At 34.8% G+C, this 13,050-nt stretch overlaps 2 protein-coding genes across 2 annotated transcripts; both read left to right on the top strand.

The window, feature by feature from the left end:
• Positions 1 to 607: 607 nt before the first annotated feature.
• On the top strand, positions 608 to 11,062 carry LOC110930842 (serine/threonine-protein kinase TOUSLED). The gene is made up of 16 exons (XM_022174221.2): positions 608 to 1,080; positions 2,284 to 2,373; positions 2,521 to 2,712; positions 4,245 to 4,298; positions 5,095 to 5,202; positions 5,306 to 5,350; positions 5,548 to 5,660; positions 6,243 to 6,309; positions 6,385 to 6,451; positions 7,557 to 7,654; positions 8,146 to 8,325; positions 8,434 to 8,644; positions 9,139 to 9,403; positions 10,159 to 10,213; positions 10,416 to 10,577; positions 10,655 to 11,062. The coding sequence occupies exons 1-16, from the start codon at positions 859 to 861 to the stop codon at positions 10,748 to 10,750; spliced, it is 2,025 nt and encodes a 674-aa protein (XP_022029913.1). The 5' UTR covers positions 608 to 858; the 3' UTR covers positions 10,751 to 11,062.
• A 444-nt stretch (positions 11,063 to 11,506) lies between these two features.
• Positions 11,507 to 12,840, top strand: LOC110932611 (NDR1/HIN1-like protein 1). Its single transcript, XM_022175936.1, has 2 exons — positions 11,507 to 11,556; positions 12,345 to 12,840. Exons 1-2 carry the CDS (start codon positions 11,507 to 11,509, stop codon positions 12,838 to 12,840), a joined length of 546 nt encoding a protein of 181 aa, XP_022031628.1.
• Positions 12,841 to 13,050: the final 210 nt, after the last annotated feature.

The following is a 13,050-nucleotide window of genomic DNA, read 5'->3' as shown; positions in this document are numbered from 1 at the left end:
GTTTGACGTAAATTTCTTTCGCAAACAAGTCAGGTAATATATAATACATTTTCGTGCTTATTTTTATGTACGCTTTTTAGTTTGTCTACGTTTTGATGTAACTTTTGTTTGGAAATGAGTCAAGTCAAACATGATACATTTTCATTAGGAGGTATAAATGTGTGTTAATTCACGTTTCGACGCCGCCGCAACACGCGTAGAAATTTACAGGTAAATTACATATAGTAAATTATATCTACAAATATACCATATATAGATTATATTTTATAAAGAAAACTATCTTTTATAAAATTTTACATATATAGTAAATTATATATACATATATACATAAAAACCATATATAGATAAAACTCATCATCATCATAATCAGTAAATCTCACCAATAGCAAAGCTAAAGTATGATCTGAGGAGGGTAAGATGTAGACAGTCTTACCTCTACCCCGTAGAAATAGAGATGCTACTTCTAGTGAGACCCCCGACTCGATATAGATAAAACTATATTTTATAAAAAAAAACTATTTTCTTTTTATAAATTTTTACAAAAAAAAAAAATAAAAAGATTATTCCCTAATTTGACCAATACACTCGACTGCCGACCGCCATATCGCGGGTTGAAATTCATTTCCGCTTGTTTCTCCACCTCACCACCCTGTATCAACGCCCAAATCGAAGAATCTATTATTCAAAAACCCTAATCGATCACTGTAACCGTTGAGCTTATCAAAATCGCCTCCACTACGACATGCAATATCACCACAACACCATTTTCATCCATCTGTATTCTTCAATCTGAGTCCATCTTATGATTTTTGGAACTGTTGGTTGAATTAGGTTTTTATTAATCACAATCAATCAACGATGCCAGAAGACTTTCTTCAGCACTTCACGTCAAACTCTTCTAACCAGTCTGATCAGTCTCTGCCATCGAAAATCGCGAAACTCGAAGCTCGAATGGTAGGTAAAACCTCTACTACACTTCAGATTTCTGCTGCTGATGTTTCTTCAAAGTTTGGAGCGAACGTTGCTGGTGGAATTTGTGCTGAATCGTTAGAATCTAGCGATTCCGAAGAGGATGATATTGTGAGTCTTTTCAGATGAGTTTTTTCTTAATTTTTGTTAGAATATTTGTTGCATAACTTCATGTTTTCTGTAGTTATAGTGTGATTTGTGCATAATGTGGATTGCTAATCTCATTAGTTAGAACTTAGAAGTTTTAACCTTAGGTTATGGAGTTTTGGACATCATAGGGTTTGTGGATGCTAAAGTTATAGAAAACCTAGTTTAGTTTATGTTATCGTCGCTCAAATATTTGTTCGAGCACTTCTAGTTTCTTGGTCGTCTTAGTTAATGTTACTTATATGTTCAACAATCTGAATAGCAAATTTATCGAAAGTTTAAGGGTGTTTGGCACATTAAGAATGAGCAGAGAGGCAGTGTTCTTGACAATGTTGTGTTTTGTACTTCTCAAATGCATGTTATATGCTTTCGGTGAAAGCTAAATTATGGAAGTTATACTGTTATAGAGATAATAAGTTTCTTATACAGATGGTTAAAAGTCAGCCAATAGGAACCTGACTCCAGGAGCTGATACATGTTTGGGAAAGCTATATTTGTAGAAAGGTTGCTGAAGGAAGGCCGGATGTTGTACAACCAGTGACTCCAAAATGTTTTAGTTGGCTATCTCAACTGCAGGAGTGCAGTCTTGTGTCAGTTGTGTTAAAAATTATATAGAGTGACGAAAAGGCATGTTATGACCAAAAAGTTCGAATTTGAGTCAGAAAAGAGATACAATGGGCTGGACTATGAGTATATGAAGTATACAAGTTGAGGGGTGTGTGTGTGACTGGCTGACCGCACCATGATGGGTAAGATTACAAGTCAGGACATGTGAAGAATGTGGGGTGACTCATCTTCAGACTTCAGGCGAGGAGAGGGCACTTGGACTAAATAAGCCGTTAGGAGAGTTTGATTTTATAAGATAGATGCTTTATTCTATTTTTTATTACTTCTGCTTGCAATGAAATTTGCATATCTTGACCTTTCCGTTAAAAAAATGTTTCTGTTACATAGTTTTTTGTTTCATTTTTTATTGCAAGAGATCTTGACTTGCGTTGTTTAATTGTCAAATCTTTTGTGCCAAAAGAAATCACAAAATGGGAAACATGAAAACAAACTTTAAGAGGCGAACTCCTAGGGAGTTAGGAACTGCTGTTTTTTTGTGCCAAATGACATCCTTAAAGTTTATGCTTTTCAGTTAACCTTTAATTTTCATTTCTTATCCAGAATGGGAGAGAGTTTCTCATACAGCCTAACTTTCAGAAGCGTAGAAAACTCGCGGATGATGCTGATTCAACTGCAGCCAACCAAGTTGAGGTTGATTTGTTTCTTGAATTTTATGACCATATCATATACAGGATTACAGATTAATGCTAGTTTATTTTCATTATATTTCAAACTTTCTATACAAAATTCTTTTCTAGCAAGTATTTTCTGTAACTATTCTTCTTTGAAATACTCCAGGTTATGTCGGATGCGAGACAAAATGTTGTGGAACCTGTGGAGGTTAAGAGTGGTTCAGATGTAAACAGGAGAAGACAAACCCGTGGTAAGGGTAATTCTACTCCAGCCAGAGGACGTGGGCCCCTAGTTAATAATCAGACAAGAATACAAAATTCTACCTCAAATGGTTTTCCTGAGAACTCAAATCCGAAGGTATCGTTTCTGTGCAACCTTTATCAGTGTTCCTGTAAGAAAACTGAGTTTAGACTCGGCCTCGTAATCTATTAGTTTTTGTTGCTGTATTTTGTGATTATAATTTTGCCATCTGACGAGCGATTGTCACTCTTGTGCTGTTATTATAGTTTAACTGTGATCATGATTACTCGGCCATATAACAAGTGATTGTCATTCTTGTGCTGTTATTAGAATTTAACTGTGGTTCCGGACATAATACCTTTTACTTTTTACTATATTTGTTCATAAGTAACTACCATTTTGCTGTGCATGTATGCGGTGTCACAACTCATAGACATCTAACTTCAGCGTATTAACAATGGACGAAGTAACTCGATGTGAATAATGAAAATTTTAGTGCGATTTTCGTACATGTTGCTTTGTGTATGTTACATGTGCAATTTTCAACGAGCAAGTGAAATTCTTCTCATAAAAGTAATAAAAAAACTACTTTAGAAATTTGAGCGATGGGTTCATCGCTATGCACCCAACTCATATGCAAATTCGTTGTCTGGACATTATCATACGAAATTACGAATACAGTATGTTTTAACTAGTTTGTAGAAAGTTGATGGGTCACACTAGAAGTACCAATTCCGAAGTATGCTACTACAAGTGATGACTGTCTATCTTTGATTATAATCTTTCAAATCATATTTCGCTTCAATAAGGCTTTAGTGGTTAACATGGAAATTACTTAAGTCTTAACCTTCCTATCATGTTCCTGAAGCATTGATGGTTCAACGTATCGTTAGTTAATGATGGGCCTAGCCGGCTAGCCTAGCTACCCCAAGTCCCCAACTAACTTCACAATTCGTGGCTTGCTTTAATGTTAACTTGTTATTGGTGGAGAGTTTTGTCTCACATTTAAGCCTTTGACCTTTTAGATTAATAAAATGAAGAACAAGTCAAAAAACAACTTTTAAATTAATACATATTTCAAAATACAATCAACAAAATAAATCCTTGGTTTTTAGATTTGTGCAGTACTTTTATAGTTACTGCTAGTTGGAAGTACTCCTTCCATCCTATAAAATATTGCGATGTGCGACCGGGCTCACAGTATAACATAAGCGTTTGGTTGGTCTTTAGATGACCAGTATTCTCGTCAAATGACAGTCTATAAAAATTGTAGACAAAGTCACACAAGTTAGAACTATTGCTGCAATTTTTGGATGAGAAACATAACTTTAAAAATTGAATGCCCCTAAATGGAAACATTGCTGCTAACTAAATGCTAATATGGAAATGCGACACTCAAAATGGAAAATGTAGCAAGTATAATTAGAAAACAGAAAGAGTTGCCATAATTCGGTTCCTAGATGGCTAGATGGGCGGTGCTTAATAGTTAGGCTCTTCGACTTTGAATGCTGCACATATTACTGAAAATGCATACTTATTACGTATAGCTGATCAACATGTACAAATATAGTAAAGTTATTAGCACTAGAGAATTTGGATCCGTTATTTTAGTTGTGTGCAATGACTTCTCCTCTCTCAATACATTTCAGGAGAGTAGCAGGCCAAACGAACAATTCGGACAAAATGAGCTTGCTTCATTAGAGGTATTGTCTGCCTATGTATTGCTTGCATGTTATCTTATACATTCGAAATGCAGTTTTCTTAATAGTATTTCTGAAGGAAGAACACAATAAATACAATTAAATACAACTAAATTTGCATAAGGGACTGCTATTAAATGGGAAAATATGACAGATGATGTATAATATGTTGGAAGGACTAACAAGCGACGAACACCCACACATAAACCATATGTTAGACATCTAAGGATGTCAGTGAACAGTAATTGCTGCCTTGGTTTAAAAAAGCGGGAAGTGCACAAAAGCGACGAGGTCTAAAACCGATTTTTAAAAAGCGAAGCGCAAAAGCGGTGAGCTTTTTGTACGCAAAGCGCAAAGTGATTATATAATTTATTTTATATATCCCATAAGTGTCTAGCATTGAATACCTATGATTTAGCTATAATTAAGCTTTATATATGTTTTAAAATGAAAAAAACATAAATGTACAACATAAAAAGCCTGTTGTACAACACTCAGAAGCATAGAAACACCCCATGTGCAAAAAGCGTGCGCCTCAGCTGCGCCTTAGGTCGATTTTCACCCTAAAAAGCGTGCCTCAGCTGCGCTTCTTGTACATCATGCGCCTTATGTCACACAAGGCGATGGGGTTTGCGCCTAGATGCGCTTTGCGCTTAAGCGCGCTTAAGGCACGATTTTTTAAACCAAGATTGCTGCCTCTAGTTATACATATCGACTTTAATGCGATATATCTTAGCATGTTTGTATCTCACTGTCATTGATTTTTCTTGTTCTTACCTAAGGATTTCTTTTATTAAAGGAGGAAATCACATCTTTGCGTGTCAAAATAACAACACTAGAGGAGGACTTAAGGAAAGCACGCCAAGAGGCTTCAGAATACCAACATCTATCCCAACAGTTGGAAAAGGTGTAATTGCTGTCACCTTCTTATTTAATATTTCAAGAACTGTATTATACTTGCTGCAATCTATAGTCAATATTTAATTATCTTTGCTTTATGGTTTGTACAGGAACTTAAGGAACTTAAAAATAATGAACAACAAGTGAAACCTAAAGTGAGTTTTTTTTTTGTACTGCTGTATTTTCACTTTTGTCAACTAGCACTTCTACAAAGGAACTGTAAAAAAATTGTTTCTTGCCTCAGTTGTATTGAAGATTCGAGTTATTAGCATATGGATAAATTCAAATTTAGTAGTAGGGTCTTATTCACTTTGCTTAGAAGATTCTTAATTGTACCTTTTCTGTATTTCAGAGAATGAAAGTCATATCTGATCTGTTGATATCTGTGTCTAAAGCTGAGAGACAAGAAGCAAGAATGAAAGTTAGACACGATTCTTTGAGACTTGGAAATGTGGGTGTTATTAGGTAAAAAAATATTCAGTTAAATTATTTTAGTTTAGTCAATTAGCTGTTGACTTATTTGTTGATCGACATACGAAGTAGCTATGCAGTTAATGCGGTAAAATATCTGATATCGGTCAAGGACCGATATTTGAGATATAGGTTATCTCAATGAGATATCGGTAATTTTAATATCATGCAGAATTTATATATATAGCAATTTAACACTAACAATTGTAGCAAGTATGAACAGATTAAGACTTAAAACATGAACAATTAACAATTAAGACTTAAAACACTAATGGCAGCCAAAAGAAGAAAGACGAATGGTAGAACTAAGAAGATAGGTACTGATATTGGGAAAATCAGTGATATATCAATTATATTGGTCAACTATCGGTCAATATCGCTGATAATATCGGTACCGTTTTTCTGGCCGATATTTGACACTGATATTTTACATGGGGACCGATAACCGATATTAACTGCATAGCGAAGTAGAAACGTAATCGCTTACTTAAAGTAGCCAAATATGCTCCATGTTTTACCTTTTTAGATGATAATGCATCTGATATTTGGACTTCTTTGCATTTCGGTCAATTGCAGAGCTGGAACAGTCATATCTGAGACCTGGGAAGACGGGCAAGCAATTAAGGATCTTAACGCTCACCTGGTGTGTTCTATTGGATGTTCAGTTTAAATGGACTGTAACATGAACATTACTTACATTCCCTTTTCTGCTTTGTAGAGACGTTTATTAGAATTAAGGGAGGTTATCGAGAGGCAGAGGAAGTCACTAAAGAAAAAGCAGCCTGGTAAATGTCTATCAATTCTTTACTTTTGAGTAAAATGCCGTTTTCATCCATGAGGTTTGGCCAGTTTTGCGACTTTCGTCCAATGGTTTGTTCTTCCAAATCTGGACCCAAAAGGTTTGAAATCTTGCCATTTGTCATCCGGCTTGTTAACGCCATCCATTTTCTCCGTGAACGCCTGGGTATTTTCATCTTTTTTGCTAATTTAAGGGTATTTTCATCTTTTTTGCTAATTTAAGGGTATTTTCATCTTTTTGAATACTTGTACATTATGCTAAATGCTTGTACATAAAGTGAAAAAGACCGAATTGCTCTTTAAGTTAACGAAAATACCACTGCATTAATGGAGAAAAAATAGATGGAGTTAAGGAGCCGGATGAAAATGGCAAGATTTCAAACCTTTTGGATCCAGATGCGGAAAAACAAACCTTTGGACGAAAGTCACAAAACTGGCCAAACCTCAAGGACAAAAATGGCATTTTACTCCTTACTTTTAGATTCAGTTAGTTTTAAATCAAGTAGGGAAATAAATATTTCTGCTACAATCAATTTTAAATTCCATTATTTTTTTCTTGGGGCAATTTTATATATACCCCTACAAACTTGCAAAATATCATATATACCCATGCAAAATTATAATTATCATATATACCCTTACAAAGTAGTTGACATATCATATATACCCAATTCATTAAAAACAATTTAATAAAAGACAATTATACCCTTATTTTTCTAGAACTTCGAAATCTCATATATGGCCTTCAACTTCAAATATTATATTTACTCTTTTCTAGCTTAATTTATTTAGCTTAAATATTATATATGGAGAATACTATTGATTATGGGAAAAAATAAAAATAGGTAAAAATAAATTTAAGCTTAAAATATGTTATATGAAGTTTAAAGATGAGCATATATGAAAACTTAGAAATTAAAAGAATGATGGTAATATGATTATTTATTAGATTGTTTTTAATAAAATGGGTATATTTGATATTTTAACTATTTTGTAAGGGCATATATGATATTTTTTAGTTTTGGTTGGGTATATATGAAAATTTTCAAGTTTGTAAGGGTATATATGAAATTAATCCTTTTTTCTTTGAAGATAAGAGCGACGGAAGTGAAGGAGAATCAGGGGGTCCAGAAGAAGATGTCATCATCCAGGATGAGATTTACAAATCCCGTCTAGCCAGCATTAAACGTGTAAGTTTCCTTATTTGCAATAGAGTAAACTGCCATTTTGGTCCCTGTGGTTTGGTCACTTTTGCCACTTTAGTCCAAAACTTAAACTTTTTGCATCTGGGTCCCTGTGGTTTCAGTTTTATTGTCATTTTGGTCCAAAAATGAAATCAGGTCATATTTGTCTTATAAAATCCTGTTATTTTGTCATTTTCCGCAGGTGCAAAATGATCATTTTTTTATAAATAAATACTATATTTTATAAGACAAATATGACCTGATTTGCCCATGAGGAAAATGACAAAATTGCAGGATTTTATAAGACAAATATGACATGTTTTCATTTTTGGACCAAAATGGCAATAAAATTGAAACCACAGGGACCCAAATGCAAAAAGTTTGAGTTTTGGACTAAAGTGGCAAAAGTGACTAAACCACAGGGACCAAAATGGCAGTTTACTCTTTGCAATATTATTTCATATTTTAGAAATATTAATTAAGTTTGTATATTTTAGGAAGAAGAAACCTATGTGCGTGAACGAGAACGCTATGAACTAGAGAAGGGACGGCTTATACGCGAAATGAAGCGTATTAGGGATGAAGACGGTTCTCGTTTCAATAATTATCAGATTCTAAATCATCGATATGCCCTCTTAAATCTTCTTGGAAAAGGAGGATTCAGTGAGGTTTACAAGGTCAGTTCTCTCTCCTTTTAAAATAAATTGTTTTGGTTATTTAAATAATTATGCAACCGTGTGAATACATCTATCTGCAATGATTTGAATAAATATCTGTTTTATCAGGCATTTGATTTGGTGGAATATAGATACGTTGCATGCAAGCTTCATGGTTTAAACGCCAACTGGAGTGAAGATAAAAAGCAAAGTTACATACGTCATGCTATACGGGAATACAATATTCATAAAACCTTAATACACCATAACATTGTTCGGCTATGGGACATCTTTGAGATAGATCAAAATACCTTTTCCACAATTTTGGAGTATTGCAGCGGTATATACATAGTCTCTAACATTTTTTTAGGACAAATTACAAGTTTGTCCTTTATCTTTATACCACTTTTCAGGCGGTGTCCTTTTTAACGAATGTTGACAGGCGGTGTCCTTTACTAGGTATTTTGTTGCAAGTTTAGTCCTTTACACCTAACCCAGTTAAAAAACGATGTTAATTGTTGACAGACGGTGTCCTTTACTAGGTATTTTGTTGCAAGTTTAGTCCTTTACCTAGGTATTTTGTTGCAAATTTAGTCCTTTACACCCAACAATTAACAGGGTTTTTTAACTGGGTTGAGTGTAAAGGACTAAACTTGCAACAAAATACCTAGTAAAGGACACCGCCTGTCAACATTCGTTAAAAAGGACACCGCCTGAAAAGTGGTATAAAGATAAAGGAGAAAACTTGTAATTTTTCCTTTTTTTTACCCAGATGATTTACTAGCATAAAACTGTTTATTCATTTTTATTGTTTCATTGTTCATTTTAATACAGGTAAAGATCTTGATGCTGTTCTTAAAGCAACACCCATACTACCAGAAAAAGAAGCTAGGATAATTATTTTTCAGATATTTCAAGGACTTGTTTACTTAAACAAAAGAAACCAGAGGATCATTCATTATGATTTGAAGCCCGGGAATGTTCTTTTTGATGAATTTGGTGTTGCAAAAGTAACTGATTTTGGTCTTAGCAAGATTGTGGAAGATGACGTTGGATCCCAAGGCATGGAACTTACATCTCAGGGAGCCGGAACATATTGGTGAGAGTTCATAATTTTATCCATTTAAAAGTTACCTTTTGCAATGAAATCGGAAATACGTCAGTATGAACTCTTTTTCTATAAAATCATGCTTATCTTCATCATCATTATAATCATTATGGAGGAGTAAAGCGTAATTTCATATGTATCTTTCAAAATGTCAATTAATGCGTGCATATCTTTCTAAATCTCATAATATCATATCCAATCTTTCAGAACACTAAGGGGCTGTTTGTTTGCCTCTTAATGAGGCTCTTAATGGTTCAGACCTCTTACTGGTTCAACACTTAATGGTTCAGATTGTTTGTTTCACGAGCAGATGTCTGAATGGCTCAGACATTTGCCTCTGAATGGTTAAGATTTATACAAACTCTAAATGGTTAAGACCTCTAATCAGAATTGGTCAGACATTTGCCTCTAAACGGTTAAGCATTATACAGGCTCTTAATGGTTCAGACCTCTTACTGGTTCAGCACTTAATGGTTCAGACCTCTTACTGGTTCAGCACTTAACCATTCAGATGTTGCCAAACAGCCCCTAAGAATATCGCATCGACCTATTTTATAGTAAATAATAAATTGAATAAACCAAGAGAACGTTATGCACTGAGATGATTCAAAGTAATATTGTTTTTGTTATTCGTTTATACAGTCTGATTTTGTTTATTTACTATGAAATGAATATAAGGTTCACGCCAATCATCGTAGGAAATAGTTTTAAGTTCCATTTGTAATCACCCTTTTTTACATGCTCAGGTACCTCCCACCAGAATGCTTTGAGCTAAGTAAGATCCCTCTCATTTCATCAAAGGTTAGTGATATATATCCGACTTTATTTTCTCCTGGCTAGTTAATTTACCAACAAACAAATTGAATTCGTTTTTTTGAGGAATGATCCATTTTAGTTTTTTTTCTCTGGTTTATATCTCGCTTTAAAAGGGAAATGTAGTAACAACGGCCTTTCGGAATTTAGGGTGATCCAGTTTATTTGATTATTTTCCTTTCGGAAATAGGTTGACGTATGGTCAGCTGGTATTCTATTGTATCAAATGCTTTTTGGAAGACGCCCTTTCGGGCATGATCAAACACAAGAACGAATATTACGTGAAGACACCATAATCAAAGCCCGAAAAGTTGAATTTCCTTCTAGACCTTCAGTGTCAAACGAAGCGAAGGTAAGTTCTTCATTCCATGTTCTCCCTTTTCTCGTTTTTATATCTACTTTCTTTAATTATATTATTTTTCCTTGCAGGACTTTATCCGGCGATGCTTAACGTATAACCAGGAAGACCGGCCCGATGTGTTAACTATCGCTCAAGATCCCTACCTCATATATTCCAAGAAATAACCCCAAGTTATTTTAGCGGTCATAGCTCGGTTAGCATTTGCCAAAAGGTGTGGTACTGGTACCTTGATCTATTGGGCTGAAAAAAGTATAGCAGTCCAACAAGACTGTGTGGCCCAGGCCCAATGAAAAGCAATTTTGGGAAATTTTTCCATATTAATTGTGAAGTGTTCAGTTTCTAATTTTTCACCCAGAAAATGAGTTCCTTTTTTTGGTTCATCAAAGGAGTTGTATTCTTTGTTGTATGCACTTTTTGCATGTAAATATGAGAATGTGGGAAGTTGTTTCTGCAAAGGCATGCTTAGTTAAGACTGATTAGTTGGCATTAACTCTTTTTAATTTGATTGATAAGTATAATTAGATATTATACTTGGACAACATTATATAGAATATGTATTGTCTAATGATAACACACATGTAGGATTATATATTTAGGGTTAAGTTCCCGTAAAAATGACATTTTCCAAAATTACTCTACAGAAGTCAAAATTACTCTACCAGAGTAATTTGATAATTACCCTACATTACCAAAAATTACTCTACAAATGCTCAAAATTACTCTACTAGAGTAATTTTTGCTGATAATTACCAGATTGTCGCCGCCACTTTTTGCTTTTTCCCCAGTAATTTTGAAGTTGCTGATAATTACCAGATTGCCACCGCCACTTTTTGCTTTTTCCCCCAATTCGTACGTTTCGTCCGTTTATTTTATTTTTATCCTATATATTTATCATTGTTTTACAAAATTGAAGAAAAGAAATGGCTATATTCATGTATGCTGTTAGAGAATCATTTACTAGCAGTAACAGGTGAACATATATGATCATAATGTCATTACGTACGGAGTTATTGTTATCGTAATGTTAATGTTCTTGTTAATAAAAGTATTTACAAGTTTACAAATGTTATTAACAAGGCTAAAATGCCTATCCCAAATTCCCAATAACAATTTGGTTCCGAAAAGACCTTGATTGCTGAACTCACATGACCAGGTTTTTACTGTGACAACTAAGGTTTTGGGTTATCGAATTATATTGATTTTATTTCTTCTTCTGTTCATAGGCCGGGGCGGCGGCTATCCCATCAGCATCTTAGGCTCGATGATAATTGACTTGATGGTATCCGGCTCAGTAATTGAGAGATCAGAGGGATCAAATGATGCACTTTCTGTGAATTTAGAGCAGCAGGGGATTTTTACTTTTAAGATCAAGCATCCTTATCAATTTGTTTGTCATCATCTAAAAAAGGTTGGAAGTGAAATACAAATACAATCATGTAATCAGTTGTTAAAATATGCAGAATGCAATTTGTTAATTCATAGTTAATATCAAATTAATATACAGTTAGTTAATATCATTCTGAAAGTATCTGTTGTTTTCAATTTTATGTATTTGTCGATAAATGATAGTTAAATCAAAAGATATATTGCATCCACACCATAATTATTAATAAAATATATATGCATGCATGATTTTTGAACATCTCCCTCTCCAACAATTTGAGACTGTTTCCTAGCTCATCATGTGCAACTGTTGCTGTGTCTTATTCTCGCCCCAATCTACGTATTCGCCTTGACAATCCTTGGCATTTATGTCAGCCTCTCCACCTCACCTAGTTTCATCATCCACGACGTCAAACTTTACGCCTTCAACGTCTCCACAACCACCGCCACCCTCACCTCCACCCTCCAAATCACCATCTCCTGCGAGAACAAGCAGGGTGATCACGGTATACACTTTGACAAAATTGACGTTTACACCGCCTACAAGAAGCAACAGATCACACCACCAATAGCGCTTCCACCGAGGTACCTAGGTTCATCAGATGTCGCGCTTTGGTCTCCTTACCTCAACGGAACTGAAGTTCCGTTGAGTCCCTATCTTGCATCGTCTTTGGCCCAAGATGTGACCGCGGGTGTGGTGTTGATTAATGTTATGGTTACAGGACGAATGAGGTTAAAAGAGGGATTTGTTTCACGTCGATACCGGTTGAAAGTAGATTGCCTGACGTATATTACGTTTGGGAACAAGAACAATAGTAGTAACGTTGTTGGTTCGGCCGTTAAGCATCCATTTGAGAATTGGTGTCGTTAATAACTAGAAAACTGAGCAACTGCGACCAGAATTTGCGACTGACAAAAAACGGATGTAAAAGCGGTCGCAAATGTCCAGTTTTCTAGTAGTGATTGTTGTTCTATCTGTCATGTTATCTCTCTACTTTTACTACTGGGTGCGTTTAACATACTGAATGCACTATCTGTCATGTTATCTCTCTACTTTTACTACTGGGTGCGTTTAACATAT

This window comes from Helianthus annuus, chromosome 3 (assembly GCF_002127325.2).
Source record: "Helianthus annuus cultivar XRQ/B chromosome 3, HanXRQr2.0-SUNRISE, whole genome shotgun sequence".
Classification (NCBI taxonomy): Eukaryota; Viridiplantae; Streptophyta; class Magnoliopsida; order Asterales; family Asteraceae; genus Helianthus; species Helianthus annuus.
Note: the sequence above shows the minus strand (reverse complement) of the source record. Positions and strands in the feature narration are given on the sequence as shown.